Source organism: Argopecten irradians, chromosome 2, assembly GCF_041381155.1.
Source record: "Argopecten irradians isolate NY chromosome 2, Ai_NY, whole genome shotgun sequence".
Taxonomy (NCBI): domain Eukaryota; kingdom Metazoa; phylum Mollusca; class Bivalvia; order Pectinida; family Pectinidae; genus Argopecten; species Argopecten irradians.
In genome coordinates this window covers 68,559,830-68,587,527 of record NC_091135.1, presented here as the reverse complement: position 1 = coordinate 68,587,527, position 27,698 = coordinate 68,559,830, and the positions used below count along the sequence as shown (strand labels likewise).

The 27,698-nt window shown below is 39.3% G+C and overlaps 1 protein-coding gene across 4 annotated transcripts in view; it reads left to right on the top strand.

Annotated features, from left to right (window-relative positions):
- LOC138316318 (phosphatidylinositol-3-phosphatase SAC1-like) overlaps positions 1 to 27,365 on the top strand; it is a 52,319-nt gene extending 24,954 nt beyond the window's left edge. For all 4 annotated transcript variants that reach the window (XM_069257977.1, XM_069257979.1, XM_069257978.1 and 1 more), the window contains 9 exons: positions 4,841 to 4,920; positions 8,958 to 9,056; positions 9,434 to 9,572; positions 10,031 to 10,100; positions 20,674 to 20,746; positions 21,035 to 21,128; positions 21,300 to 21,401; positions 23,586 to 23,646; positions 24,514 to 27,365. In XM_069257977.1, the coding sequence (XP_069114078.1) occupies positions 4,841 to 4,920; positions 8,958 to 9,056; positions 9,434 to 9,572; positions 10,031 to 10,100; positions 20,674 to 20,746; positions 21,035 to 21,128; positions 21,300 to 21,401; positions 23,586 to 23,646; positions 24,514 to 24,638 (843 nt within the window). In that variant the 3' untranslated portion in view covers positions 24,639 to 27,365. The remainder of the gene's footprint in view (positions 1 to 4,840; positions 4,921 to 8,957; positions 9,057 to 9,433; positions 9,573 to 10,030; positions 10,101 to 20,673; positions 20,747 to 21,034; positions 21,129 to 21,299; positions 21,402 to 23,585; positions 23,647 to 24,513) is intronic.
- The last annotated feature ends 333 nt before the right edge of the window (positions 27,366 to 27,698 follow it).

The following is a 27,698-nucleotide window of genomic DNA, read 5'->3' as shown; positions in this document are numbered from 1 at the left end:
CCACAGATGATCCAAGATGGCTGCCACAGATGCCATCTTGAAAACACATTTTGAACTTCTTTTCAAGTTCTACCAGTGCAATTTAACTGAAACTTGAAACACGAAATGCGGCTGATATGATCTTGTCAAAGTATTGTTATATCTCTGGTTGATTCCAGATTGAAGATGGCTACCATGACACCATATCTTTCATGTTTAGTCCTGGTAATGGAGCTGGCATAGCTTGTTATATAGACAGATAAGTCTGGTAATGGAGCTTGCATAGCTTGTTATATAGACAGATAAGTCTGGTAATGGAGCTGACATAGCTTGTTATATAGACGGATAAGTCTGGTAATGGAGCTGGCATAGCTTGTTATATAGACGGATAAGTCTGGTAATGGAGCTTGCATAGCTTGTTATATAGACAGATAAGTCTGGTAATGGAGCTGGCATAGCTTGTTATATAGACGGATAAGTCTGGTAATGGAGCTGGCATAGCTTGTTATATAGACGGATAAGTCTGGTAATGGAGCTGGCATAGCTTGTTATATAGACGGATAAGTCTGGTAATGGAGCTTGCATAGCTTGTTATATAGACGGATAAGTCTGGTAATGGAGCTGGCACAGCTTGTTATATAGACGGATAAGTCTGGTAATGGAGCTGGCATAGCTAGTTATATAGACGTATAAGTCTGGTAATGGAGCTGGCATAGCTTGTATTATAGAGAGAGATAAGTCTGGTAAAGGAGCTGGCATAGCTAGTTATATAGACGGATAAGTCTGGTAATGGAGCTTGCATAGCTTGTTATATAGACGGATAAGTCTGGTAATGGAGCTGGCATAGTGAAAACTTTCAAATTAACATGGAATTAAACTTATTGTGATGGGGTTGTGAACAGGTTAGTGTTGATATATGTGAAGAAGAACATTGTATTATCAGCGTGTTGACACATGCAGGAATTGCTCAGAACAAATTTTACAGAACTTTTACCGAAGGTAGTGAAAAATTTGGCCAGTGATGCATTTCATTCCTGGTGTTTTTATATAGTACATAAGGGAAGTTTTTATTATCCCCGCCCAACGAAGTTGGCGGGGGATATACAAATGGGTTACGTCGGTCCGTCTGTCCGTCCGTCCGTCCGTCCGTACGAATTGTTTCTGGAGCATAACTCTAAAACCAGTAGAGATATTTCCACGAAACTTCATAGACACATTGGTCTTATGGTCTAGTAGTGCCTTTTGCTATTTTTAGCTTTTCATTTTTTGCACTTTTTCCGTAACAATGGAAACATTGCTGAAAATATCATATTTTTGTACCAGGTTCGTTCCGGAGCATAACTCTAAAACCAGAAGAGATATTTCCACGAAACTTCATAGACACATTGGTCTTATGGTCTAGTAGTGCCTTTTGCTATTTTAAGGTTTTCACTTTTTGTACTTTTTTCTGTAACCATGGAAACATTGTTGAAAATGGCAGATTTTTGTGTAAGAATCGTTTCCGGAGCACAACTCTAAAACCAGCAGAGATATTGCCATGAAACTTCATAGACACATTGTTCTTATGGTCTTGTAGTGCCTTTTGCTATTTTTAGCTTTTCATTTTTTGCGTTTTTTCCGTAACCATTGAAACATTGCTGAAAATATCATATTTTTGTACCAGGTTCGTTTCTGCAGCATAACTGGAAAACCGGTTGAGATATATGCAAGGAACTCCATAGGCACATTAGTCTTATGGTCTAGTAGTGCCTTTTGCTATTTTAAGGTTTTCACTTTTTGTACTTTTTTCTGTAACCATGGAAACATTGCTGAAAATGGCAGATTTTTGTGTAAGAATCGTTTCCGGAGCACAACTCTTAAACCAGCAGAGATATTTCCATGAAACTTCATAGACACATTTTATGTAGGACTTCTAATTTTGTATTATGCTTTACTTTTTATTTAATATGCATGCAGTAAAACTCAGATATATCAAACTCAATTACTATGAACATTCACTTAATTCCTATGTAACTCGTCGCTGTTTAAAACAAATAAAAAATCGCACTGTTAGCTGCTGAACTTTGTTAAAGCTAAGATCAATTCTGGTATTTTTAGCCCACCATCATCAGATGGTGGGCTATTCAAATCGCCTTTCGTCCGTGGTCCGTCGTCCGTCCGTCCGTCCTTCCGTCCGTCCGTCCGTCCGTCCGTCCTTCCGTCCGTCCGTCCGTCCGTCCGTTAACAATTCTTGTTACCGCTATTTCTCAGAAAGTAGAGAAGGGATCTTTCTCAAATTTCACATGCAGGTTCCCCTAGGGCCCTAGTTGTGCATATTGCATTTTGGGACCAATCGGTCAACAAGATGGCCGACTGGCGGCCATCTTGGATTTTGATAGTTAAAGTTTGTTACCGCTATTTCCCAGAAAGTACTGAAGGGATCTTTCTCAAATTTCATATGTAGGTTCCCCTAGGGCCCTAGTTGTGCATATTGCATTTTGGGACCAATCGGTCAACAAGATGGCCGACTGGCGGCCATCTTGGATTTTGATAGTTAAAGTTTGTTACCGCTATTTCTCAGAAAGTACTTAAGGGATCTTTCTCAAATTTCATATGTAGGTTTCCCTAGGGCCCTAGTTGTGCATATTGCATTTTGGGACCAATCGGTCAACAATGATGGCCGACTGGCGGCCATCTTGGATTTTGATAGTTAAAGTTTGTTACCGCTATTTCTCAGAAAGTAGAGAAGGGATCTTTCTCAAATTTCACATGCAGGTTCCCCTAGGGCCCTAGTTGTGCATATTGCATTTTGGGATCAATCGGTCAACAAGATGGCCGACTGGCGGCCATCTTGGATTTTGATAGTTAAAGTTTGTTACCGCTATTTCTCAGAAAGTACTAAAGGGATCTTTCTCAAATTTTACATGTAGGTTTCCCTAGGGGCCTAGTTGTGCATATTGCATTTTGGGACCAATCGGTCAACAAGATGGCCGACTTGCGGCCATCTTGGATTTTGATAGTTAAAGTTTGTTACCGCTATTTCTCAGAAAGTACTTAAGGGATCTTTCTCAAATTTCATATGTAGGTTTCCCTAGGGCCCTAGTTGTGCATATTGCATTTTGGGACCAATCGGTCAACAATGATGGCCGACTGGCGGCCATCTTGGATTTTGATAGTTAAAGTTTGTTACCGCTATTTCCCAGAAAGTACTGAAGGGATCTTTCTCAAATTTCATATATAGGTTCCCCTAGGGCCCTAGTTGTGCATATTGCATTTTGGGACCAATCAGTCAACAAGATGGCCGACCGACTGACGGCCATCTTGGATTTTGATAGTTAAAGTTTGTTACCGCTATTTCTCAGAAAGTACTAAAGGGATCTTTCTCAAATTTCATATGTAGGTTCCCCTAGGGCCCTAGTTGTGCATATTGCATTTTGTGACCAATCGGTCAACAAGATGGCCGACTGGCGGCCATCTTGGATTTTGATAGTTAAAGTTTGTTACCGCTATTTCTCAGAAAGTACTGAAGGGATCTTTCTCAAATTTCATATGTTGGTTCTCCTAGGGCCCTAGTTGTGCATATTGCATTTTGGGACCAATCGGTCAACAAGATGGCCGACTGGCGGCCATCTTGGATTTTGATAGTTAAAGTTTGTTACCGCTATTTCTCAGAAAGTACTTAAGGGATCTTTCTCAAATTTCATATGTAGGTTTCCCTAGGGCCCTAGTTGTGCATATTGCATTTTGGGACCAATCGGTCAACAATGATGGCCGACCGGCGGCCATCTTGGATTTTGATAGTTAAAGTTTGTTACCGCTATTTCCCAGAAAGTACTGAAGGGATCTTTCTCAAATTTCATATATAGGTTCCCCTAGGGCCCTAGTTGTGCATATTGCATTTTGGGACCAATCAGTCAACAAGATGGCCGACCGACTGACGGCCATCTTGGATTTTGATAGTTAAAGTTTGTTACCGCTATTTCTCAGAAAGTACTGAAGGGATCTCTCTCAAATTTCATATTCATGTTCCCCTTGAACCCTAGTTGTGCATATTGCATTTTGGGAGTGATCGGTCAACAAGATAGCCGACCGGCGGCCATCTTGGATTTTGATAGTTAAAGTTTGTTAACACTATTTCCCAGAAAGTACTGAAGGAATCTTTCTCAAATTTCATATCTAGGTTCCCCTACGACCCTAGTTTGTGCATATTGCATTTTGGGACAGATCGGTCAGCAAGATGATCGACAGGTAGCCATCTTGAATTTTGATAATTGAAGTTTGTTACTGCTACATATCTCAGAAAGTACTGAAAGGATCTTTCTCAAGGTTCATATATAGTATGTAGTAAAAGTTTGAAAAGCAGGGAAAAGATCCCTCTTTCTGTTGTCAGACATAGATCATTCTTTGGTGGGCGCCAAGATCCCTCTGGGATCTCTTGTTTAATAAGAGGTTGAAAATGTTTTCAAAGTTGGTTTCACTTTGTTAAAAAAAAATATGTTTTGTATATGTTCTTCAATTGCAGTTGGATTTTAAAATACTTTCCCTATACTCTTACTAGCATATAAAATTAATGCATTAATTGATTTAGCTCTCTATTGGCGGGGGATCTGAATGACTATGTCCTTGTATATATATTCATACTATATATTATTGACAGAACGTCATTCTTAATTAATCTAAATTGCTCTCTTTATAGCCCACAATTGTCAGATGGAGCCAACATTGGTGGGTTATTCAAATTAGCCTTTTATCAATGGTCAAGAAACTTCAATTAAGGATTATTGGTAGACTCATATGACCTATTCTACTGACAGATTTGTGTACAATTTGTGAAATAATTAGCAAAATCATTACATTTATGAAAGTGTTATTGTTTTAATAGATCAACTCCTCTGGATCTGAAGGCCAGTTAGAGAGAGCTCTATCTCAGTCCATCACTAGACTTCAGCACGAGAGACTAAGGTAAGGGTATACACAGCTAAGGGCCTCAACTCCACTACAAATATGTCCCTTTAATATCTAGACTTCAGTAAGTAAGCTGTATATACAACTAAGGGCCTCAACTCCACTACAAATATGTCCCTTTAATATCTAGACTTCAGTAAGTAAGCTGTATACACAACTAAGGGCCTCAACTCCACTACAAATATGTCCCTTTAATATCTAGACTCAGTAAGTAAGGGGTATACACAGAAGGGCCTCAACTCCACTACAATATGGTAATATCTAGACTTCAGAAGTAGGGTATACAACTAAGGGCCTCAACTCCACTACAAATATGTCCCTTTAATATCTAGACTTCAGAAAGGAACACAACGTAAGGGTATACACAACTAAGGGCCTCAACTCCACTACAAATATGTCCCTTTAATATCTAGACTTCAGTAAGTAAGGGGTATACACAACTAAGGGCCTCAACTCCACTACAAATATGTCCCTTTAATATCTAGACTTCAGCAAGTAAGGGGTATACACAACTAAGGGCCTCAACTCCACTACAAATATGTCCCTTTAATATCTAGACTTCAGTAAGTAAGGGGTATACACAACTAAGGGCCTCAACTCCACTACAAATATGTCCCTTTAATATCTAGACTTCAGCAAGTAAGGGGTATACACAACTAAGGGCCTCAACTCCACTACAAGTATGTCCCTTTAATATCTAGACTTCAGCAAGTAAGGGTATACACAACTAAGGGCCTCAATCCACTACAAATATGTCCCTTTAATATCTAGACTTCAGAATATACACAACTAAGGGCCTCAATCCACTACAAATATGTCCCTTTAATATCTAGACTTCAGCAAGTAAGGGGTATACACAACTAAGGGCCTCAACTCCACTACAAATATGTCCCTTTAATATCTAGACTTCAGCAAGTAAGGGGTATACACAACTAAGGGCCTCAACTCCACTACAAGTATGTCCCTTTAATATCTAGACTTCAGTAAGTAAGGGGTATACACAGCTAAGGGCCTCAAATCCACTACAAGTATGTCCCTTTAATATCTAGACTTCAGCAAGTAAGGGGTATACACAACTAAGGGCCTCAACTCCACTACAAGTATGTCTCTTTAATATCTAGACTTCAGTAAGTAAGGGGTATACACAGCTAAGGGCCTCAAATCCACTACAAATATGTCCCTTTAATATCTAGACTTCAGCAAGTAAGGGGTATACACAACTAAGGGCCTCAACTCCACTACAAATATGTCCCTTTAATATCTAGACTTCAGTAAGTAAGGGGTATACACAGCTAAGGGCCTCAAATCCACTACAAATATGTCCCTTTAATATCTAGACTTCAGCAAGTAAGGGGTATACACAACTAAGGGCCTCAACTCCACTACAAATATGTCCCTTTAATATCGAGACTTCAGCAAGTAAGGGGTATACACAACTAAGGGCCTCAATTCCACTACAAATATGTCCCTTTAATATCTAGACTTCAGTAAGTAAGGGGTATACACAACTAAGGGCCTCAACTCCACTACAAATATGTCCCTTTAATATCTAGACTTCAGTAAGTAAGGGGTATACACAACTAAGGGGCTCAACTTCACTACAAATATGTCCATTTAATATCTAGACTTCAGTAAGTAAGGGGTATACACAACTAAGGGCCTCAACTCCACTACAAATATGTCCCTTTAATATCTAGACTTCAGTAAGTAAGGGGTATACACAACTAAGGGCCTCAAATCCACTACAAATATGCCCCTTTAATATCTAGACTTCAGTAAGTAAGGGGTATACACAACTAAGGGGCTCAACTCCACTACAAGTATGTCCCTTTAATATCTAGACTTCAGTAAGTAAGGGGTATACACAACTAAGGGCCTCAACTCCACTACAAATATGTCCCTTTAATATCTAGACTTCAGTAAGTAAGGGGTATACACAACTAAGGGGCTCAACTCCACTACAAATATGTCCCTTTAATATCTAGACTTCAGTAAGTAAGGGGTATACACAACTAAGGGCCTCAACTCCACTACAAATATGTCCCTTTAATATCTAGACTTCAGTAAGTAAGGGGTATACACAGCTAAGGGCCTCAAATCCACTACAAATATGTCCCTTTAATATCTAGACTTCAGTAAGTAAGGGGTATACACAGCTAAGGGCCTCAAATCCACTACAAATATGTCCCTTTAATATCTAGACTTCAGTAAGTAAGGGGTATACACAGCTAAGGGCCTCAACTCCACTACAAGTATGTCCCTTTAATATCTAGACTTCAGCAAGTAACGGGTATACACAGCTAAGGGCCTCAAATCCACTACAAATATGTCCCTTTAATATCTAGACTTCAGTAAGTAAGGGGTATACACAACTAAGGGCCTCAACTCCACTACAAATATGTCCCTTTAATATCTAGACTTCAGTAAGTAAGGGGTATACACAACTAAGGGCCTCAACTCCACTACAAATATGTCCCTTTAATATCTAGACTTCAGTAAGTAAGGGGTATACACAACTAAGGGGCGCTCAACTCCACTACAAATATGTCCCTTTAATATCTAGACTTCAGTAACTAAGCTGTATATACAACTAAGAGCCTCAACTTCACTACAAATATGTCCCTTTAATATCTAGACTTCAGTAAGTAAGGGGTATACACAACTAAGGGGCTCAACTCCACTACAAATATGTCCCTTTAATATCTAGACTTCAGCATGTAAGGGATATACACAACTAAGGGGATCAACTCCACTACAAGTATGCCCCTTCAATATCTAAACTTCAGCAGGTAAAGGCCCGTTCACACAGTAGATCAAGGATGATAAACCTTGTTGCATAAAGCAAATATCATTGTGTGAACTAGCTTATTCCTCTGTAGCATAATCCTTCTGCCAGGAAGATAAACCACATTTTAGATTAGAGCATGCTCTATCCTGTAAACCAAGACGTACACACTTTGGCCAGACTGACCAATCAGTGACCAGCTCACAGCTGGCAGGGATAGGGATGGGGCACAGCATCATAAAAACTGATACACATATTAGAAAATTTACTAAGAAAATGGATGCCAGGAGTACAAAAAATGCATTTTCTGGACATAGGAACCTAATTAATCATTACTTATCAAATAAGAATTATATATATGATGGCAGATCAATTGTACTAGAGAGAATAACAAAGTTTTATTAATTACTGTAAGAATATTACAAGAGTAAATGGTCATATTTTATATCAACACATTTTAATAAAGTGAATCTGCACAAGTAAAACTCATTCGTACAGTATATCAATATCATCTTTCTACTTCCATGTTGTCCATCTTGACTGAAATGGTCAGAATGTTGTGTTAACATTAAGTTACGGGAACTCCAGCAGGGGGTATATACAGCTTGAGGTTTACAGTGTGCACATAGAAGGTTTATACATCCCAAGTTTTATAAAACTGGTTGTATGTGTCTTGTTTTACTGTGTGAACGGGCCTTAAGGGGTATACTAACTAAGGGGCTCAACTCCACTACAAATATGTCCCTTTAATATCTAGACTTCAGCAAGTAAGGGGTATACACAACTAAGGGGCTCAACTCCACTACAAGTATGTCCCTTTGATATCTAGACTTCAGCAAGTAAGCAGTATACACAACTAAGGGCCTCAACTCCACTACAGATATGTCCCTTTGATATCTAGACTTCAGCAAGTAAGGGGTACACACAATCAACACTACTAGAAATATGTCCATTTGATTTGTGATCCTCCTTCATTTATGGTTTGGACAAAAAATCTCGAACGATATAATGCACATGTACACCTATGTGTCAAGTGATATTTTGAATTATGAAGACCGATTCTGTCCAAGGCATTAACACATTCATGGAATGTGTAGATTCTATATTTATTGATGCTCTTTTGCCGTCCTTATGACTCTTAGTTAAGTTACGCTTCTTCCACTGCTCTGGAATAAGCATTCCTAATGGCACTACTTACCATAGATAAATATGTTTTTGTCTCCATTTCTTTTGTTTTCTTTTATACCAGGTATGAATATTTTGACTTTCACCATGAATGCAGAAAGATGAGATGGGACCGACTGAATATTCTGATAGACCGCCTGTCAGAGGACATCAAGAGATTCGGGTAGGTCTTTAGACAGTATTGCTTAATTAAGTGTGGTTCATTAGATGAGGGACTGGTTACTATCCAGGTAAAATGTACACTTTCAGTGTATCATTTGATTGTCACAGAATTTTTCTTATGTACATTTTCCATAGACATGTATAGAAAAAAGTGAGGAAACATTTCTCAGACAATAAAATGTCATGTTTTTTGTAAAATGATGTTGTGTTTTTCTTTGTGTCGCCTATTTCAGCTGTATTATTATATTACAGCTTTTCACACTTGTTCTGCTGTGAACTATAAGTACCATCAATAACAGTATAGTGTTGATCTCAGAATTGGTCACACAAGTTTGGTGATAAGAGAGAAGTGTGCTGATAGGTTGTTTTGTGTACCAGATACTATATGGTGGACAGTGACGGAGTGGTCAGTATGTACCAGAAGGGAGTGTTCAGGACCAACTGTATAGACTGTCTGGATAGGACCAATGTGGTCCAAGGTTTAATCGCTAAGGTTGTTCTACAACAACAACTTGGGGTAAGTCGGTCATATTCCTAGTACAGCCTACATCATCACTTCCAGCAATCGTGTCATGTGAATATTATATGGTTTTGTTAATCCTTATATCATAAAGGTTTTTGCTTTTCTGTTACTATAGTGAAGGGAAATGAGTACCTACGGTCAGCCCATGAAGCCAAATTGTAGTCTACAATTTCATTTCACATTTTTACAGTGTTATTAGTACTTGTAAAGTGATTTCAGTGGGAAGGTTTCCTTCTAAACATACATAAGGCATAAAAACAACAATTTTACAGTACATAATTTCTGTGTTGTAACTAACGTCTATAAGGAATCAGAAGCCATTTGAGTGATTTCCGAGGCTTAATTCATCAACCTTATGGTTTTTAATGGATCAATAAAGAAATATTAACATGCCAAAATGTTCGCCCAGTTACAGTACATATAACTTTAAAAGTATTTTTTTTTACTTACAGAGACTTGGTATAATAGAGACAGGACAGAAAACTGATGATATACCTACATTCAAAACCATGTACAATAACAGTAAGTATGGGTATGACTGCTTTGGTTCAGATATTCTAATCCCTCTACCAGTGGATCACCAGTTAGATACCTACCTAGAACTATAGGTTTGTGATTTACCTCCAAGAACGCTCTAGAGGCTGCAGTGACTGAGTGGTTTAGTTAGATACCCACATAGAACAGTTACTAAGGCCTGATTATAGGTTTGTGATTTACCTCCAAGAACGCTCTAGAGGCTGCAGTGACTGAGTGGTTTAGTTAGATACCCACATAGAACAGTTACTAAGGCCTGATTATAGGTTTGTGATTTACCTCCAAGAACGCTCTAGAGGCTGCAGTGACTGAGTGGTTTAGTTAGATACCCACATAGAACAGTTACTAAGGCCTGATTATAGGTTTGTGATTTACCTCCAAGAACGCTCTAGAGGCTGCAGTGACTGAGTGGTTTAGTTAGATACCCACATAGAACAGTTACTAAGGCCTGATTATAGGTTTGTGATTTACCTCCAAGAACGCTCTAGAGGCTGCAGTGACTGAGTGGTTTAGTTAGATACCCACATAGAACAGTTACTAAGGCCTGATTATAGGTTTGTGATTTACCTCCAAGAACGCTCTAGAGGCTGCAGTGACTGAGTGGTTTAGTTAGATACCCACATAGAACAGTTACTAAGGCCTGATTATAGGTTTGTGGATTTACCTCCAAGAACGCTCTAGAGGCTGCAGTGACTGAGTGGTTTAGTTAGATACCCACATAGAACAGTTACTAAGGCCTGATTATAGGTTTGTGATTTACCTCCAAGAACGCTCTAGAGGCTGCAGTGGCTGAGTGGTTTAGATAGCTACCTACATAGAACAGTTACTAAGGCCTGATTATAGGTTTGTGATTTACCTCCAAGAACGTTCTAGAGGCTGCAGTGACTGAGTGGTTTAGTTAGATACCCACATAGAACAGTTACTAAGGCCTGATTATAGGTTTGTGATTTACCTCCAAGAACGCTCTAGAGGCTGCAGTGGCTGAGTGGTTTAGTTAGATACCCACAAAGAAAAGTTACTAAGGCCTGATTATAGGTTTGTGATTTACCTCCAAGAACGCTCTAGAGGCTGCAGTGACTGTGTGGTTCAGTTAGATACCCACATAGAACAGTTACTAAGGCCTGATTATAGGTTTGTGATTTACCTCCAAGAACGCTCTAGAGGCTGCAGTGGCTGAGTGGTTTAGTTAGATACCCAACATAGAACAGTTACTAAGGCCTGATTATAGGTTTGTGATTTACCTCCAAGAACGCTCTAGAGGCTGCAGTGACTGAGTGATTTAGTTAGATACCCACATAGAACAGTTACTAAGGCCTGATTATAGGTTTGTGATTTACCTCCAAGAACGCTCTAGAGGCTGCAGTGACTGAGTGGTTTAGTTAGATACCTACATAAAGAACAATTACTGGACTGCCTGATTATAGCTTTGTGATTTACCTCCAAGAACGCTCTAGAGGCTGCAGTGACTGAGTGGTTTAGTTAGATACCTACATAGAACAGTTACTAAGGCCTGATTATAGGTTTGTGATTTACGCTCTAGAGGCTGCAGTGACTGAGTGGTTTAGTTAGATACCTACATAGAACAGTTACTAAGGCCTGATTATAGGTTTGTGATTTACCTCCAAGAACGCTCTAGAGGCTGCAGTGGGACTGAGTGGTTTAGTTAGATACCCACATAGAACAGTTACTAAGGCCGATTATGCCTGATTATAGGTTTGTGATTTACCTCCAAGAACGCTCTAGAGGCTGCAGTGACTGAGTGGTTTAGTTAGATACCCACATAGAACAGTTACTAAGGCCTGATTATAGGTTTGTGATTTACCTCCAAGAACGCTCTAGAGGCTGCAGTGACTGAGTGGTTTAGTTAGATACCTACATAGAACAGTTACTAAGGCCTGATTATAGGTTTGTGATTTACCTCCAAGAACGCTCTAGAGGCTGCAGTGACTGAGTGGTTTAGTTAGATACCTACATAGAACAGTTACTAAGGCCTGATTATGGTTTGTGATTTACCTCCAAGAACGTTCTAGAGGCTGCAGTGACTGAGTGGTTTAGTTAGATACCCACATAGAACAGTTACTAAGGCCTGATTATGGGTTTGTGATTTACCTCCAAGAACGTTCTAGAGGCTGCAGTGACTGAGTGGTTTAGTTAGATACCCACATAGAACAGTTACTAAGGCCTGATTATAGGTTTGTGATTTACCTCCAAGAACGCTCTAGAGGCTGCAGTGACTGAGTGGTTTAGTTAGATACCTACATAGAACAGTTACTAAGGCCTGATTATAGGTTTGTGATTTACCTCCAAGAACGCTCTAGAGGCTGCAGTGACTGAGTGGTTTAGTTAGATACCCACATAGAACAGTTACTAAGGCCTGATTATAGGTTTGTGATTTACCTCCAAGAACGCTCTAGAGGCTGCAGTGACTGAGTGGTTTAGTTAGATACCCACATAGAACAGTTACTAAGGCCTGATTATAGGTTTGTGATTTACGTTCTAGAGGCTGCAGTGACTGAGTGGTTTAGTTAGATACCCACATAGAACAGTTACTAAGGCCTGATTATAGGTTTGTGATTTACCTCCAAGAACGCTCTAGAGGCTGCAGTGACTGAGTGGTTTAGTTAGATACCCACATAGAACAGTTACTAAGGCCTGATTATAGGTTTGTGATTTACCTCCAAGAACGCTCTAGAGGCTGCAGTGACTGAGTGGTTTAGTTAGATACCCACATAGAACAGTTACTAAGGCCTGATTATAGGTTTGTGATTTACCTCCAAGAACACTATAGAGGCTGGAGTGACTGAGTGGTTTAGTTAGATACCTACATAGAACAGTTACTAAGGCCTGATTATAGGTTTGTGATTTACCTCCAAGAACGCTCTAGAGGCTGCAGTGACTGAGTGGTTTAGTTAGATACCCACATAAAACAGTTACTAAGGCCTGATTATAGGTTTGTGATTTACGTTCTAGAGGCTGCAGTGACTGAGTGGTTTAGTTAGATACCCACATAGAACAGTTACTAAGGCCTGATTATAGGTTTGTGATTTACCTCCAAGAACGCTCTAGAGGCTGCAGTGACTGAGTAGTTTAGTTAGATACCTACATAGAACAGTTACTAAGGCCTGATTATAGGTTTGTGATTTACCTCCAAGAACGCTCTAGAGGCTGCAGTGACTGAGTGGTTTAGTTAGATACCCATATAGAACAGTTACTAAGGCCTGATTATAGGTTTGTGATTTACCTCCAAGAACGCTCTAGAGGCTGCAGTGACTGAGTGGTTTAGTTAGATACCCACATAGAACAGTTACCAAGGCCTGATTATAGGTTTGTGATTTACCTCCAAGAACGCTCTAGAGGCTGCAGTGACTGAGTGGTTTAGTTAGATACCCACATAGAACAGTTACTAAGGCCTGATTATAGGTTTGTGATTTACCTCCAAGAACGTTCTAGAGGCTGCAGTGACTGAGTGATTTAGTTAGATACCCACATAGAACAGTTACTAAGGCCTGATTATAGGTTTGTGATTTACGTTCTAGAGGCTGCAGTGACTGAGTGGTTTAGTTAGATACCCACATAGAACAGTTACTAAGGCCTGATTATAGGTTTGTGATTTACGCTCTAGAGGCTGCAGTGACTGAGTGGTTTAGTTAGATACCTACATAGAACAGTTACTGAGGCCTGATTATAGCTTTGTGATTTACCTCCAAGAACGCTCTAGAGGCTGCAGTGACTGAGTGGTTTAGTTAGATACCTACATAGAACAGTTACTAAGGCCTGATTATAGGTTTGTGATTTACGTTCTAGAGGCTGCAGTGACTGAGTGGTTTAGTTAGATACCTACATAGAACAGTTACTAAGGCCTGATTATAGGTTTGTGATTTACCTCCAAGAACGCTCTAGAGGCTGCAGGGACTGAGTGGTTTAGTTAGATACCCACATAGAACAGTTACTAAGGCCTGATTATAGGTTTGTGATTTACCTCCAAGAACGCTCTAGAGGCTGCAGTGACTGAGTGGTTTAGTTAGATACCCACATAGAACAGTTACTAAGGCCTGATTATAGGTTTGTGATTTACCTCCAAGAACGCTCTAGAGGCTGCAGTGACTGAGTGGTTTAGTTAGATACCTACATAGAACAGTTACTAAGGCCTGATTATAGGTTTGTGATTTACCTCCAAGAACGCTCTAGAGGCTGCAGTGACTGAGTGGTTTAGTTAGATACCTACATAGAACAGTTACTAAGGCCTGATTATAGGTTTGTGATTTACCTCCAAGAACGTTCTAGAGGCTGCAGTGACTGAGTGGTTTAGTTAGATACCCACATAGAACAGTTACTAAGGCCTGATTATGGGTTTGTGATTTACCTCCAAGAACGTTCTAGAGGCTGCAGTGACTGAGTGGTTTAGTTAGATACCCACATAGAACAGTTACTAAGGCCTGATTATAGGTTTGTGATTTACCTCCAAGAACGCTCTAGAGGCTGCAGTGACTGAGTGGTTTAGTTAGATACCTACATAGAACAGTTACTAAGGCCTGATTATAGGTTTGTGATTTACCTCCAAGAACGCTCTAGAGGCTGCAGTGGCTGAGTGGTTTAGTTAGATACCCACATAGAACAGTTACTAAGGCCTGATTATAGGTTTGTGATTTACCTCCAAGAACGCTCTAGAGGCTGCAGTGACTGAGTGGTTTAGTTAGATACCCACATAGAACAGTTACTAAGGCCTGATTAATAGGTTTGTGATTTACCTCCAAGAACGCTGCAGTGACTGAGTGGTTTAGTTAGATACCCACATAGAACAGTTACTAAGGCCTGATTATAGGTTTGTGATTTACCTCCAAGAACGCTCTAGAGGCTGCAGTGACTGAGTGGTTTAGTTAGATACCCACATAGAACAGTTACTAAGGCCTGATTATAGGTTTGTGATTTACCTCCAAGAACGCTCTAGAGGCTGCAGTGACTGAGTGGTTTAGTTAGATACCTACATAGAACAGTTACTAAGGCCTGATTATAGGTTTGTGATTTACCTCCAAGAACACTATAGAGGCTGGAGTGACTGAGTGGTTTAGTTAGATACCTACATAGAACAGTTACTAAGGCCTGATTATAGGTTTGTGATTTACCTCCAAGAACGCTCTAGAGGCTGCAGTGACTGAGTGGTTTAGTTAGATACCCACATAAAACAGTTACTAAGGCCTGATTATAGGTTTGTGATTTACGTTCTAGAGGCTGCAGTGACTGAGTGGTTTAGTTAGATACCCACATAGAACAGTTACTAAGGCCTGATTATAGGTTTGTGATTTACCTCCAAGAACGCTCTAGAGGCTGCAGTGACTGAGTGGTTTAGTTAGATACCTACATAGAACAGTTACTAAGGCCTGATTATAGGTTTGTGATTTACCTCCAAGAACGCTCTAGAGGCTGCAGTGACTGAGTGGTTTAGTTAGATACCCATATAGAACAGTTACTAAGGCCTGATTATAGGTTTGTGATTTACCTCCAAGAACGCTCTAGAGGCTGCAGTGACTGAGTGGTTTAGTTAGATACCCACATAGAACAGTTACCAAGGCCTGATTATAGGTTTGTGATTTACCTCCAAGAACGCTCTAGAGGCTGCAGTGACTGAGTGGTTTAGTTAGATACCCACATAGAACAGTTACTAAGGCCTGATTATAGGTTTGTGATTTACCTCCAAGAACGTTCTAGAGGCTGCAGTGACTGAGTGATTTAGCTAGATACCCACATAGAACAGTTACTAAGGCCTGATTATAGGTTTGTGATTTTACGTTCTAGAGGCTGCGGTGACTGAGTGGTTTAGTTAGATACCCACATAGAACAGTTACTAAGGCCTGATTATAGGTTTGTGATTTACCTCCAAGAACGCTCTAGAGGCTGCAGTGACTGAGTGGTTTAGTTAGATACCTACATAGAACAGTTACTGAGGCCTGATTATAGGTTTGTGATTTACCTCCAAGAACGCTCTAGAGGCTGCAGTGACTGAGTGGTTTAGTTAGATACCTACATAGAACAGTTACTGAGGCCTGATTATAGGTTTGTGATTTACCTCCAAGAACGCTCTAGAGGCTGCAGTGACTGAGTGGTTTAGTTAGATACCTACATAGAACAGTTACTAAGGCCTGATTATAGGTTTGTGATTTACGTTCTAGAGGCTGCAGTGACTGAGTGGTTTAGTTAGATACCTACATAGAACAGTTACTAAGGCCTGATTATAGGTTTGTGATTTACCTCCAAGAACGCTCTAGAGGCTGCAGTGACTGAGTGGTTTAGTTAGATACCCACATAGAACAGTTACTAAGGCCTGATTATAGGTTTGTGATTTACCTCCAAGAACGCTCTAGAGGCTGCAGTGACTGAGTGGTTTAGTTAGATACCTACATAGAACAGTTACTAAGGCCTGATTATAGGTTTGTGATTTACCTCCAAGAACGCTCTAGAGGCTGCAGTGACTGAGTGGTTTAGTTAGATACCTACATAGAACAGTTACTAAGGCCTGATTATAGGTTTGTGATTTACCTCTAGAGGCTGCGTGACGAGTGTTTAGTTAGATACCTACATAGAACAGTTACTAGAGGTTTGTGATTTACTCTAGAGGCAGTGACTGAGTGGTTTAGTTAGATACCTACATAGAACAGTTACTGAGGCCTGATTATAGCTTTGTGATTTACCTCCAAGAACGCTCTAGAGGCTGCAGTGACTGAGTGGTTTAGTTAGATACCTACATAGAACAGTTACTAAGGCCTGATTATAGGTTTGTGATTTACGCTCTAGAGGCTGCAGTGACTGAGTGGTTTAGTTAGATACCTACATAGAACAGTTACTAAGGCCTGATTATAGGTTTGTGATTTACGCTCTAGAGGCTGCAGTGACTGAGTGGTTTAGTTAGATACCTACATAGAACAGTTACTAAGGCCTGATTATAGGTTTGTGATTTACCTCCAAGAACGCTCTAGAGGCTGCAGTGACTGAGTGGTTTAGTTAGATACCCACATAGAACAGTTACTAAGGCCTGATTATAGGTTTGTGATTTACCTCCAAGAACGCTCTAGAGGCTGCAGTGACTGAGTGGTTTAGTTAGATACCTACATAGAACAGTTACTAAGGCCTGATTATGGGTTTGTGATTTACCTCCAAGAACGTTCTAGAGGCTGCAGTGACTGAGTGGTTTAGTTAGATACCTACATAGAACAGTTACTAAGGCCTGATTATAGGTTTGTGATTTACCTCCAAGAACGCTCTAGAGGCTGCAGTGACTGAGTGGTTTAGTTAGATACCCACATAGAACAGTTACTAAGGCCTGATTATAGGTTTGTGATTTACCTCCAAGAACGCTCTAGAGGCTGCAGTGACTGAGTGGTTTAGTTAGATACCTACATAGAACAGTTACTAAGGCCTGATTATGGGTTTGTGATTTACCTCCAAGAACGTTCTAGAGGCTGCAGTGACTGAGTGGTTTAGTTAGATACCCACATAGAACAGTTACTAAGGCCTGATTATGGGTTTGTGATTTACCTCCAAGAACGTTCTAGAGGCTGCAGTGACTGAGTGATTTAGTTAGATACCCACATAGAACAGTTACTAAGGCCTGATTATAGGTTTGTGATTTACCTCCAAGAACGCTCTAGAGGCTGCAGTGACTGAGTGGTTTAGTTAGATACCTACATAGAACAGTTACTAAGGCCTGATTATAGGTTTGTGATTTACCTCCAAGAACGCTCTAGAGGCTGCAGTGACTGAGTGGTTTAGTTAGATACCCACATAGAACAGTTACTAAGGCCTGATTATAGGTTTGTGATTTACCTCCAAGAACGCTCTAGAGGCTGCAGTGACTGAGTGGTTTAGTTAGATACCCACATAGAACAGTTACTAAGGCCTGATTATAGGTTTGTGATTTACGTTCTAGAGGCTGCAGTGACTGAGTGGTTTAGTTAGATACCCACATAGAACAGTTACTAAGGCCTGATTATAGGTTTGTGATTTACCTCCAAGAACGCTCTAGAGGCTGCAGGGACTGAGTGGTTTAGTTAGATACCCACATAGAACAGTTACTAAGGCCTGATTATAGGTTTGTGATTTACCTCCAAGAACGCTCTAGAGGCTGCAGTGACTGAGTGGTTTAGTTAGATACCCACATAGAACAGTTACTAAGGCCTGATTATAGGTTTGTGATTTACCTCCAAGAACGCTCTAGAGGCTGCAGTGACTGAGTGGTTTAGTTAGATACCTACATAGAACAGTTACTAAGGCCTGATTATAGGTTTGTGATTTACCTCCAAGAACGCTCTAGAGGCTGCAGTGACTGAGTGGTTTAGTTAGATACCTACATAGAACAGTTACTAAGGCCTGATTATGGGTTTGTGATTTACCTCCAAGAACGTTCTAGAGGCTGCAGTGACTGAGTGGTTTAGTTAGATACCCACATAGAACAGTTACTAAGGCCTGATTATGGGTTTGTGATTTACCTCCAAGAACGTTCTAGAGGCTGCAGTGACTGAGTGATTTAGTTAGATACCCACATAGAACAGTTACTAAGGCCTGATTATAGGTTTGTGATTTACCTCCAAGAACGCTCTAGAGGCTGCAGTGACTGAGTGGTTTAGTTAGATACCCACATAGAACAGTTACTAAGGCCTGATTATAGGTTTGTGATTTACGTTCTAGAGGCTGCAGTGACTGAGTGGTTTAGTTAGATACCCACATAGAACAGTTACTAAGGCCTGATTATAGGTTTGTGATTTACCTCCAAGAACGCTCTAGAGGCTGCAGTGACTGAGTGGTTTAGTTAGATACCCACATAGAACAGTTACTAAGGCCTGATTATAGGTTTGTGATTTACCTCCAAGAACGCTCTAGAGGCTGCAGTGACTGAGTGGTTTAGTTAGATACCCACATAGAACAGTTACTAAGGCCTGATTATAGGTTTGTGATTTACCTCCAAGAACACTATAGAGGCTGGAGTGACTGAGTGGTTTAGTTAGATACCTACATAGAACAGTTACTAAGGCCTGATTATAGGTTTGTGATTTACCTCCAAGAACGCTCTAGAGGCTGCAGTGACTGAGTGGTTTAGTTAGATACCCACATAAAACAGTTACTAAGGCCTGATTATATGTTTGTGATTTACGTTCTAGAGGCTGCGGTGACTGAGTGGTTTAGTTAGATACCCACATAGAACAGTTACTAAGGCCTGATTATAGGTTTGTGATTTACCTCCAAGAACGCTCTAGAGGCTGCAGTGACTGAGTGGTTTAGTTAGATACCTACATAGAACAGTTACTAAGGCCTGATTATAGGTTTGTGATTTACCTCCAAGAACGCTCTAGAGGCTGCAGTGACTGAGTGGTTTAGTTAGATACCCACATAGAACAGTTACTAAGGCCTGATTATAGGTTTGTGATTTACCTCCAAGAACGCTCTAGAGGCTGCAGTGACTGAGTGGTTTAGTTAGATACCCACATAGAACAGTTACTAAGGCCTGATTATAGGTTTGTGATTTACCTCCAAGAACGCTCTAGAGGCTGCAGTGACTGAGTGGTTTAGTTAGATACCCACATAGAACAGTTACTAAGGCCTGATTATAGATTTGTGATTTACCTCCAAGAACGTTCTAGAGGCTGCAGTGACTGAGTGATTTAGTTAGATACCCACATAGAACAGTTACTAAGGCCTGATTATAGGTTTGTGATTTACGTTCTAGAGGCTGCAGTGACTGAGTGGTTTAGTTAGATACCCACATAGAACAGTTACTAAGGCCTGATTATAGGTTTGTGATTTACGCTCTAGAGGCTGCAGTGACTGAGTGGTTTAATTAGATACCCACATAGAACAGTTACTAAGGCCTGATTATAGGTTTGTGATTTACCTCCAAGAACGCTCTAGAGGCTGCAGTGACTGAGTGATTTAGTTAGATACCTACATAGAACAGTTACTAAGGCCTGATTATAGGTTTGTGATTTACCTCCAAGAACGCTCTAGAGGCTGCAGTGACTGAGTGGTTTAGTTAGATACCCACATAGAACAGTTACTAAGGCCTGATTATAGGTTTGTGATTTACCTCCAAGAACGCTCTAGAGGCTGCAGTGACTGAGTGGTTTAGTTAGATACCCACATAGAACAGTTACTAAGGCCTGATTATAGGTTTGTGATTTACGTTCTAGAGGCTGCAGTGACTGAGTGGTTTAGGCGTCTTCAATTGATACAATACCACCTACCTTTCAAATCATGGTTTTAAGTTTCATGTACTGACTCCAGCTTTCTCCCACCTCCTAAACATGGCACATCCTTTCCTGGTCCTCACTGTTGATTGGATGTAAAACAAACTAAATACTCTGAAACTCTTCTTCCGTACCAAACTTGGCATCTTCATAAAATAATTTTGCAGTTAATAACTAAAGATGTTAATAAGAAGCAAGAAAAAACATTGATTATTTCAGATGGCCTATACATTTTCCAGAAGTATAAATTGATCTAGATACTGGATAGTATCATGGCTTTTCACAGTTGGGAAGAACTTTAACAGGTATATTTTTGTCCTTTTTTTCAGTATGGGCAGACAATGCAGACTGTATATCAAAACAGTACGCAGGAACAGGTGCCCTCAAAACAGACTTTACCAGGTAACTCATTAAACCTTATTAATTGATCCAATAAAGTTCCGATACCAGAAGCTATTTCATTGTATGTTGGATCAACTTTACACTATTTATGCTGATGTCACATAAAATTGAACATTTTCTAGTTGGTGTCGCATGTATGACACTTGGCATGTTGTATTAAAATACCTTGTAATGCAGGTACCAAGATAAACTCTGCTTTAAACACAACCTGTCTAAGGTTGTTAAATATGTCTGCCTGTGACTACCAGTGTATTCTGGGATTGATTGTTTATGTTACCATGGTTACAGACTTGGGAAGAGAACAACGATGGGACTGATGATGGATGGCTGGAATTCTCTCATCAGATACTTCAAAAACAACTTCAGCGACGGCTTCCGTCAGGTACATTTTCACTAGGCTTACTTTGGTACAATTTTGTCCTACCTCGATATCTAAAACATGACTGCATATAGTGAACATTCCATAGAAAATCCACCACTACTTACCATGTAATGCATTAATTGTTTTGAGACTTGAACAGTGATAAAAGTTTGATATTTGATACTGTTAAAGGATTCCATAGACCTGATACTTGGTAACTACATAGTGGAAGAGAATGAAGGTGTGGTACATGCTACACCCTTACAGAAACAAAGGGACTGGAAGTTCTATGCTGTAAGTATACAAGTTCTTATTCTATCCAACCGTCACAGACCTTTGTCAATGGTATGTCTTATTCCATCCCTCGTCCCAGACCTAAGCCAATGGTATTTCTTATTCCATCCCATCGTCCCAGACCTAAGCCAATGGTATTTCCTATTCCATCCCATCGTCCCAGACCTAAGCCAATGGCATTTCTTATTCCATCCCATCGTCCCAGACCTAAGCCAATGGTATTGCTTATTCCATCCCACCGTCCCAGACCTAAGCCAATGATATTTCCTATTCCATCCCACCGTCTCAGACCTAAGCCAATGGTATTTCTTATTCCATCCCATCGTCCCAGACCTAAGCCAATGATATTTCTTGTTCTATCCCACCGTCCCAGACCTAAGCCAATGGTATTTCTTATTCCATCCCACCGTCCCAGACCTAAGCCAATGGTATTTCTTATTCCATCCCACCGTCCCAGACCTAAGCCAATGGTATTTCCTATTCCATCCCACCGTCCCAGACCTAAGCCAATGGTATTTCCTATTCCATCCCACCGTCCCAGACCTAAGCCAATGGTATTTCTTATTCCATCCCTCGTCCCAGACCTAAGCCAATGGTATTTCTTATTCCATCCCTCGTCCCAGACCTAAGCCAATGGTATTTCTTATTCCATCCCTCGTCCCAGACCTAAGCCAATGGTATTTCTTATTCCATCCCTCGTCCCAGACCTAAGCCAATGGTATTTCCTATTCCATCCCATCGTCCCAGACCTAAGCCAATGGTATTTCTTATTCCATCCCACCGTCCCAGACCTAAGCCAATGATATTTCCTATTCCATCCCATCGTCCCAGACCTAAGCCAATGGTATTTCCTATTCCATCCCATCGTCCCAGACCTAAGCCAATGGCATTTCTTATTCCATCCCATCGTCCCAGACCTAAGCCAATGATATTTCCTATTCCATCCCATCGTCCCAGACCTAAGCTAATGGTATTTCTTATTCCATCCCACCGCCCCAGACCTAAGCCAATGGTATTTCCTATTCCATCCCATCGTCCCAGACCTAAGCCAATGGTATTTCTTATTCCATCCCTCGTCCCAGACCTAAGCCAATGGTATTTCCTATTCCATCCCATCGTCCCAGACCTAAGCCAATGGTATTTCTTATTCCATCCCACCGTCCCAGACCTAAGCCAATGGTATTTCCTATTCCATCCCATCGTCCCAGACCTAAGCCAATGGTATTTCTTATTCCATCCCTCGTCCCAGACCTAAGCCAATGGTATTTCCTATTCCATCCCATCGTCCCAGACCTAATCTAATGGTATTTCTTGTTCTATCCCACCGTCCCAGACCTAAGCCAATGATTTTTCTTATTCCATCCCATCGTCCCAGACCTAAGCCAATGGTATTTCCTATTCCATCCCATCGTCCCAGACCTAAGCCAATGATATTTCCTATTCCATCCCATCGTCCCAGACCTAAGCCAATGGTATTTCCTATTCCATCCCATCGTCCCAGACCTAAGCCAATGGCATTTCTTATTCCATCCCATCGTCCCAGACCTAAGCCAATGATATTTCCTATTCCATCCCATCGTCCCAGACCTAAGCTAATGGTATTTCTTATTCCATCCCACCGCCCCAGCCCCACCTAAGCCAATGGTATTTCCTATTCCATCCCATCGTCCCAGACCTAAGCTAATGGTATTTCCTATTCCATCCCATCGTCCCAGACCTAAGCCAATGGCATTTCTTATTCCATCCCACCGCCCCAGACCTAAGCCAATGGTATTTCTATACAGTGAGTATATGATATACAAATATCCCTCTCAGCCCCCTCTAACACCCGCCCCTCCCCCCCCCCCTTCTCATCCCCGATACTTTATGGCTGAACTGTATCATAGAAGAATTAAAGGCAGTTCACGAGAAAATAAATCAAGGCCTGCCGAGATTATAAAACAGTTGGATATCGAGGATGAGAAATTCCCTTAAAAATTTGTTCCATTGAAAGAATGTTTCCTCATCTATACTAATTTACTATTTTTAGATGACTTATCAATCCCCAGTCATAGCAAGATTGAAGAGATCTGTGGAGTGAAAGTATCAAGTATTATGATCATGCTGCAGTTGACAACAATAATGTATTACTGAAAATGATTATAAAGAAACATGTTAATTACTTTTGATCTGCTTTTTCCTCAGATTCCTGTGATATTTGTGATTGCCCTGGCGATGTGCACGATCAGTATACTTATGCCTGATGGTATGTATGTCTAGAGAAAAGTAGAGAAAAGTATTAAAAGGTTCTTTGACCTTAAATCTTATCCAGAGCTTTCACTGTATCGTCAATTGAGAATATATATTTTGTGATTGGCATGAAATCACCTAAATTACTTGATAAAAAGAACTTTAAAGATGCTCCACCACCGACAAATGGTATTTTTTCACTATCAAAAACAGGAGCAGACGTATCTTAGTATCTTTCTTCATTTACAAAAGTTACTTTCTTTCCACCTTTATTGAAAAGTTTGAGCTTCTAATTTTACTTCCAATAAAAATATGAAGAATAATCAATTGCATCGCGAAAAAGTTCTGTGGCACTATTGCGCATGCACCAAAGGCAAAATAAATTATTTCATATTATTTTTGTCTTAATTAGGCTTATATATCCACGATAAAACACCAATTATTGTTCAAATAATGAATATCACTTATGCTCTGTCGGCGGTGGAGCATCTTTAAAGAAAATATTCATAGAACAAAATATTGAATACAGATGATACCATTAGATGGTTTGCAAGTCCAATAGTAACTCGCATACCAGCCACCATAAACATGATAGCATGGTGTTCTATCTATTGTTTGAGAGTGGGCATATGTTATGTTGACATTTATCTGACTACATATCTTCCTACACCAAGCGTTCCTTCATCTACTCCAACAACGTACATGTATAATAATGAGACATTTTGGAAACATGACGTCATATCATTTGGCTGAAAAAAAAATGATCTTACGATTGTCGGAAGTAGCCTTCATCTTGCCTTTATTTTTTTACAAAACTGAACTAGTTTTATATATGTTGTATACATTTGAAGGTATAAACAGTTGTTATTTATTTTTGTTACAGAGGACATGACGGAACAGTTTGTTTACGTGCTATTCTGGGGATCGGCCAGCATTATCTCCATGGTTACAATGTATATCTACGGTGCTGTATTTATAGACAATCCCAAACTAGTACACACCCGATAAATGATCTTCCTTCTTTTTCTGGTAACGCTTCATCTATAATGGTTTTCTCCTTATTCAGCAAAACAGTGATAAAGGATCTTCCAGTGACTTGCAGGCATAATGTCTAGATATAGTTGATGGGAATATCTATAAGTCTTTTTCTGAAAATTTTGAATTTCATGTCAAAGTGTTAAACTGTCCAAGACCATCAACCCAAATTTCACCATGCAAATTAAACAGTAATCCTAAAGTAATGTTATTTTTCAGATACTTGATATTTTTGAAGATGTTCCAAAGTTACAAATACATGTAACTATTTTGATCAATATGAATGTATATACAATGTATACAATTCACTAATATTTTCCCCAATGTACATCCAAAATAACAACGTATGAACATGTTTGTTGAATTTATCAATATTTTGTCTTAGCGGTTCAATTTCAAGTCATTCTACTGTGTGATCATGATATTATCTAAAGTGAGATGTTTGTTACGGTGCTGGAAGTTGTAAGATAGTTGTTCACTGTAGACATTGCACAGTGATTTTTACTTGATATTAATTTATTACTTTCCCGGTATGAAGTGCTTCATAATTTAATCTCCTAGCTATCACATTACCAGTCCGCCTGTCTTGGAAATAATTGTAAACTTTAAAGAAGTGAAGATGGTTCGAAAGCATTGCATTGTAAAAAACCTGTACTGATATACAGTTTTCTACTTCAAGGGTGTCCTTGTAGGCAGGTTATCATGTACAAGTATTAATCCTACCATTTCATTATTAAGTTATTTATTTATTTATTTTACAATGTATGAGAGTGGGGGGAATAACGGTCATCATCTGGACTAAACAATAAACAAGTGAAAAAATTAGTCATTAAAGGTCAGTGTGTATATTACTGCATTAACATTGCATATATTTAGATCACAAACTAAAAAAACAATTGTGCATTTTATCATGTAGGTCTAGATAAATCTCGAAACAAACAACCCAAATGTACAACAATTGACAAAGTTTAAGGTTTAAATTTGATAAAAAACCTTAAATTTGATATGTGGGGGATTCCAATGAAGGTTAACAGAAGATTAACTTATTAGGAGAAATCCATAGTTATAATATCAGTCTACACAAACACGTGTTTAGGTTACCAGCTACAGAGATTACGAGAAATATCTTTATTATGGCAGTTAATGGTATATGTCATGTTAGCCAATATTTGATTTGCTTATTTCATGTTTTCCGGGATTGTTCTTTACTACAGTGCTACTTATTTACTCATCGCGTAATTAATCTCTTACAATTTAAAATAAGTTACATCATTATTGAGACAAGTTGTATCCACTGTAAACCAACTTAATTCCGAGGTATGTTACTTTGTATTTACATCATTAACGACATGGAGATTTATACCCGTACCTATTATCTGTGTTTGAAACATTTGGCGGGGATTCATTTGCAAAGTTCTATACGTCCGCCAAAGCGCAAATGGTAGCATGCAAAAGTGAGTCGGTTTGCAGTAAACGAATATGTCTTTTTATAAAACAATTAATCAGTTTGGCTGACCTTTTTTATACACATCACTCACAGTAAGCTGTAAGTGTTATATCATAAAAAGTTATTGTCATTTTCCTCAGAATAATGTGTATGACATTGTATTTGTGCATATATAAAGCATAGTAAATGCTTTTTTCAGTGTTTGGTACTGCGAATATTCATGAAAACGTTGAATAAAAAATAAATGTTACTTGAAATCAAGTGAAATGTGAGATATTGTAGATATTTATTTCATGTTTTATAAAGAGTGAATAGTGAATCAAAGCTGTATGAATTAGCAATGATTTCAGCTTAAAAAGCAACACTTGAAGAATCTTTAGAAAGAGAAATAAAAAAAAAACATATTATAGGTTATTTTCGATTCTTTTATATGTTGTTATCTTTATTATCTGTTCTTTGTTGATGGTTTGAGTGAATCTGTTGTCGTCTGTCCAGATTTCCATGTTTACAATTACTATCTTCAATTCGTCTACTGTCTGGAACGTGGACGTGATATTGTACAATACAACAGCTTACACAGAGTGTCCTGTCATTATATCACCGCCTGATCTTAATGGTAAACAATAACTACACAATATAGCTTGATCACGGTAATTACGACCACATTTTTAATAGGATGAAAATTAAGAAAGATCGTGTTTTTGTATAAAATTCCAGGGTACACAAGTTCTACTTTGCGAAAGTCATTGCCTAAAATTAAAATACGCCATGCAGATCTAACATAAATAAGTTATCAAAATTAAAATTACAAATATTTCAAGTCATCTTTTCGTATTGACCTACTTTCGTGTTTCGTGTCTTTTTCACTGTGATAAAGTTTAGCGACTTGCATGTAAGAAAAAGGCCCACTGCACCCAGAATCAATCTTCTTCGAATAATAGAGTTTATGATAATAAATTAAACGTTGAGTGTTTGTCCCACAGAGATAGAAATGTTGGGGTCCTGTTTACATCCACTACTCTATTAAAAGTTTTCGTGAGGAGGTATTTTGAATTCATTACTCCTTGAATTTTATATACGAGTAAAAGTCCGTGTTTAAAACATCAGACGGATGCATCGTGAAGAACTGACAGTTCACTCTGATCTTGCTGTAAATATTATTTCTATTGAATTTCGTTTATCAAATGGTGTATAATTTTTCTTCTCGTATACATTAAATTATGTAAATAAAGAAGTATAGATATTCAATTTCACTTATTGTTTGTACCATCTTTTGTTGCTTGAAAGAATATACTTTTAGGACCAGCCAGAATAACATAACCAATTCTTTGGAAATGTCGTTTAAGCGTGTTGGCCAGACACATAACGATCCTGATAGGACAGTTTAGAGCTGCTAAGAAAGTCATATATACATAGGACTTTGTATCCATAACATTATACTGTTCACAATCGTAGATCATTGATTTAATTATCAGCAGTTTTACTTACAGAAAAGGACACGTCTTGGTCTGTCCCTCTAAAAACATCGTCGGTTACCCACGTTCATCAGCCACCGGAGCGTAGTGGAGTTTAGACACTGGATTTCT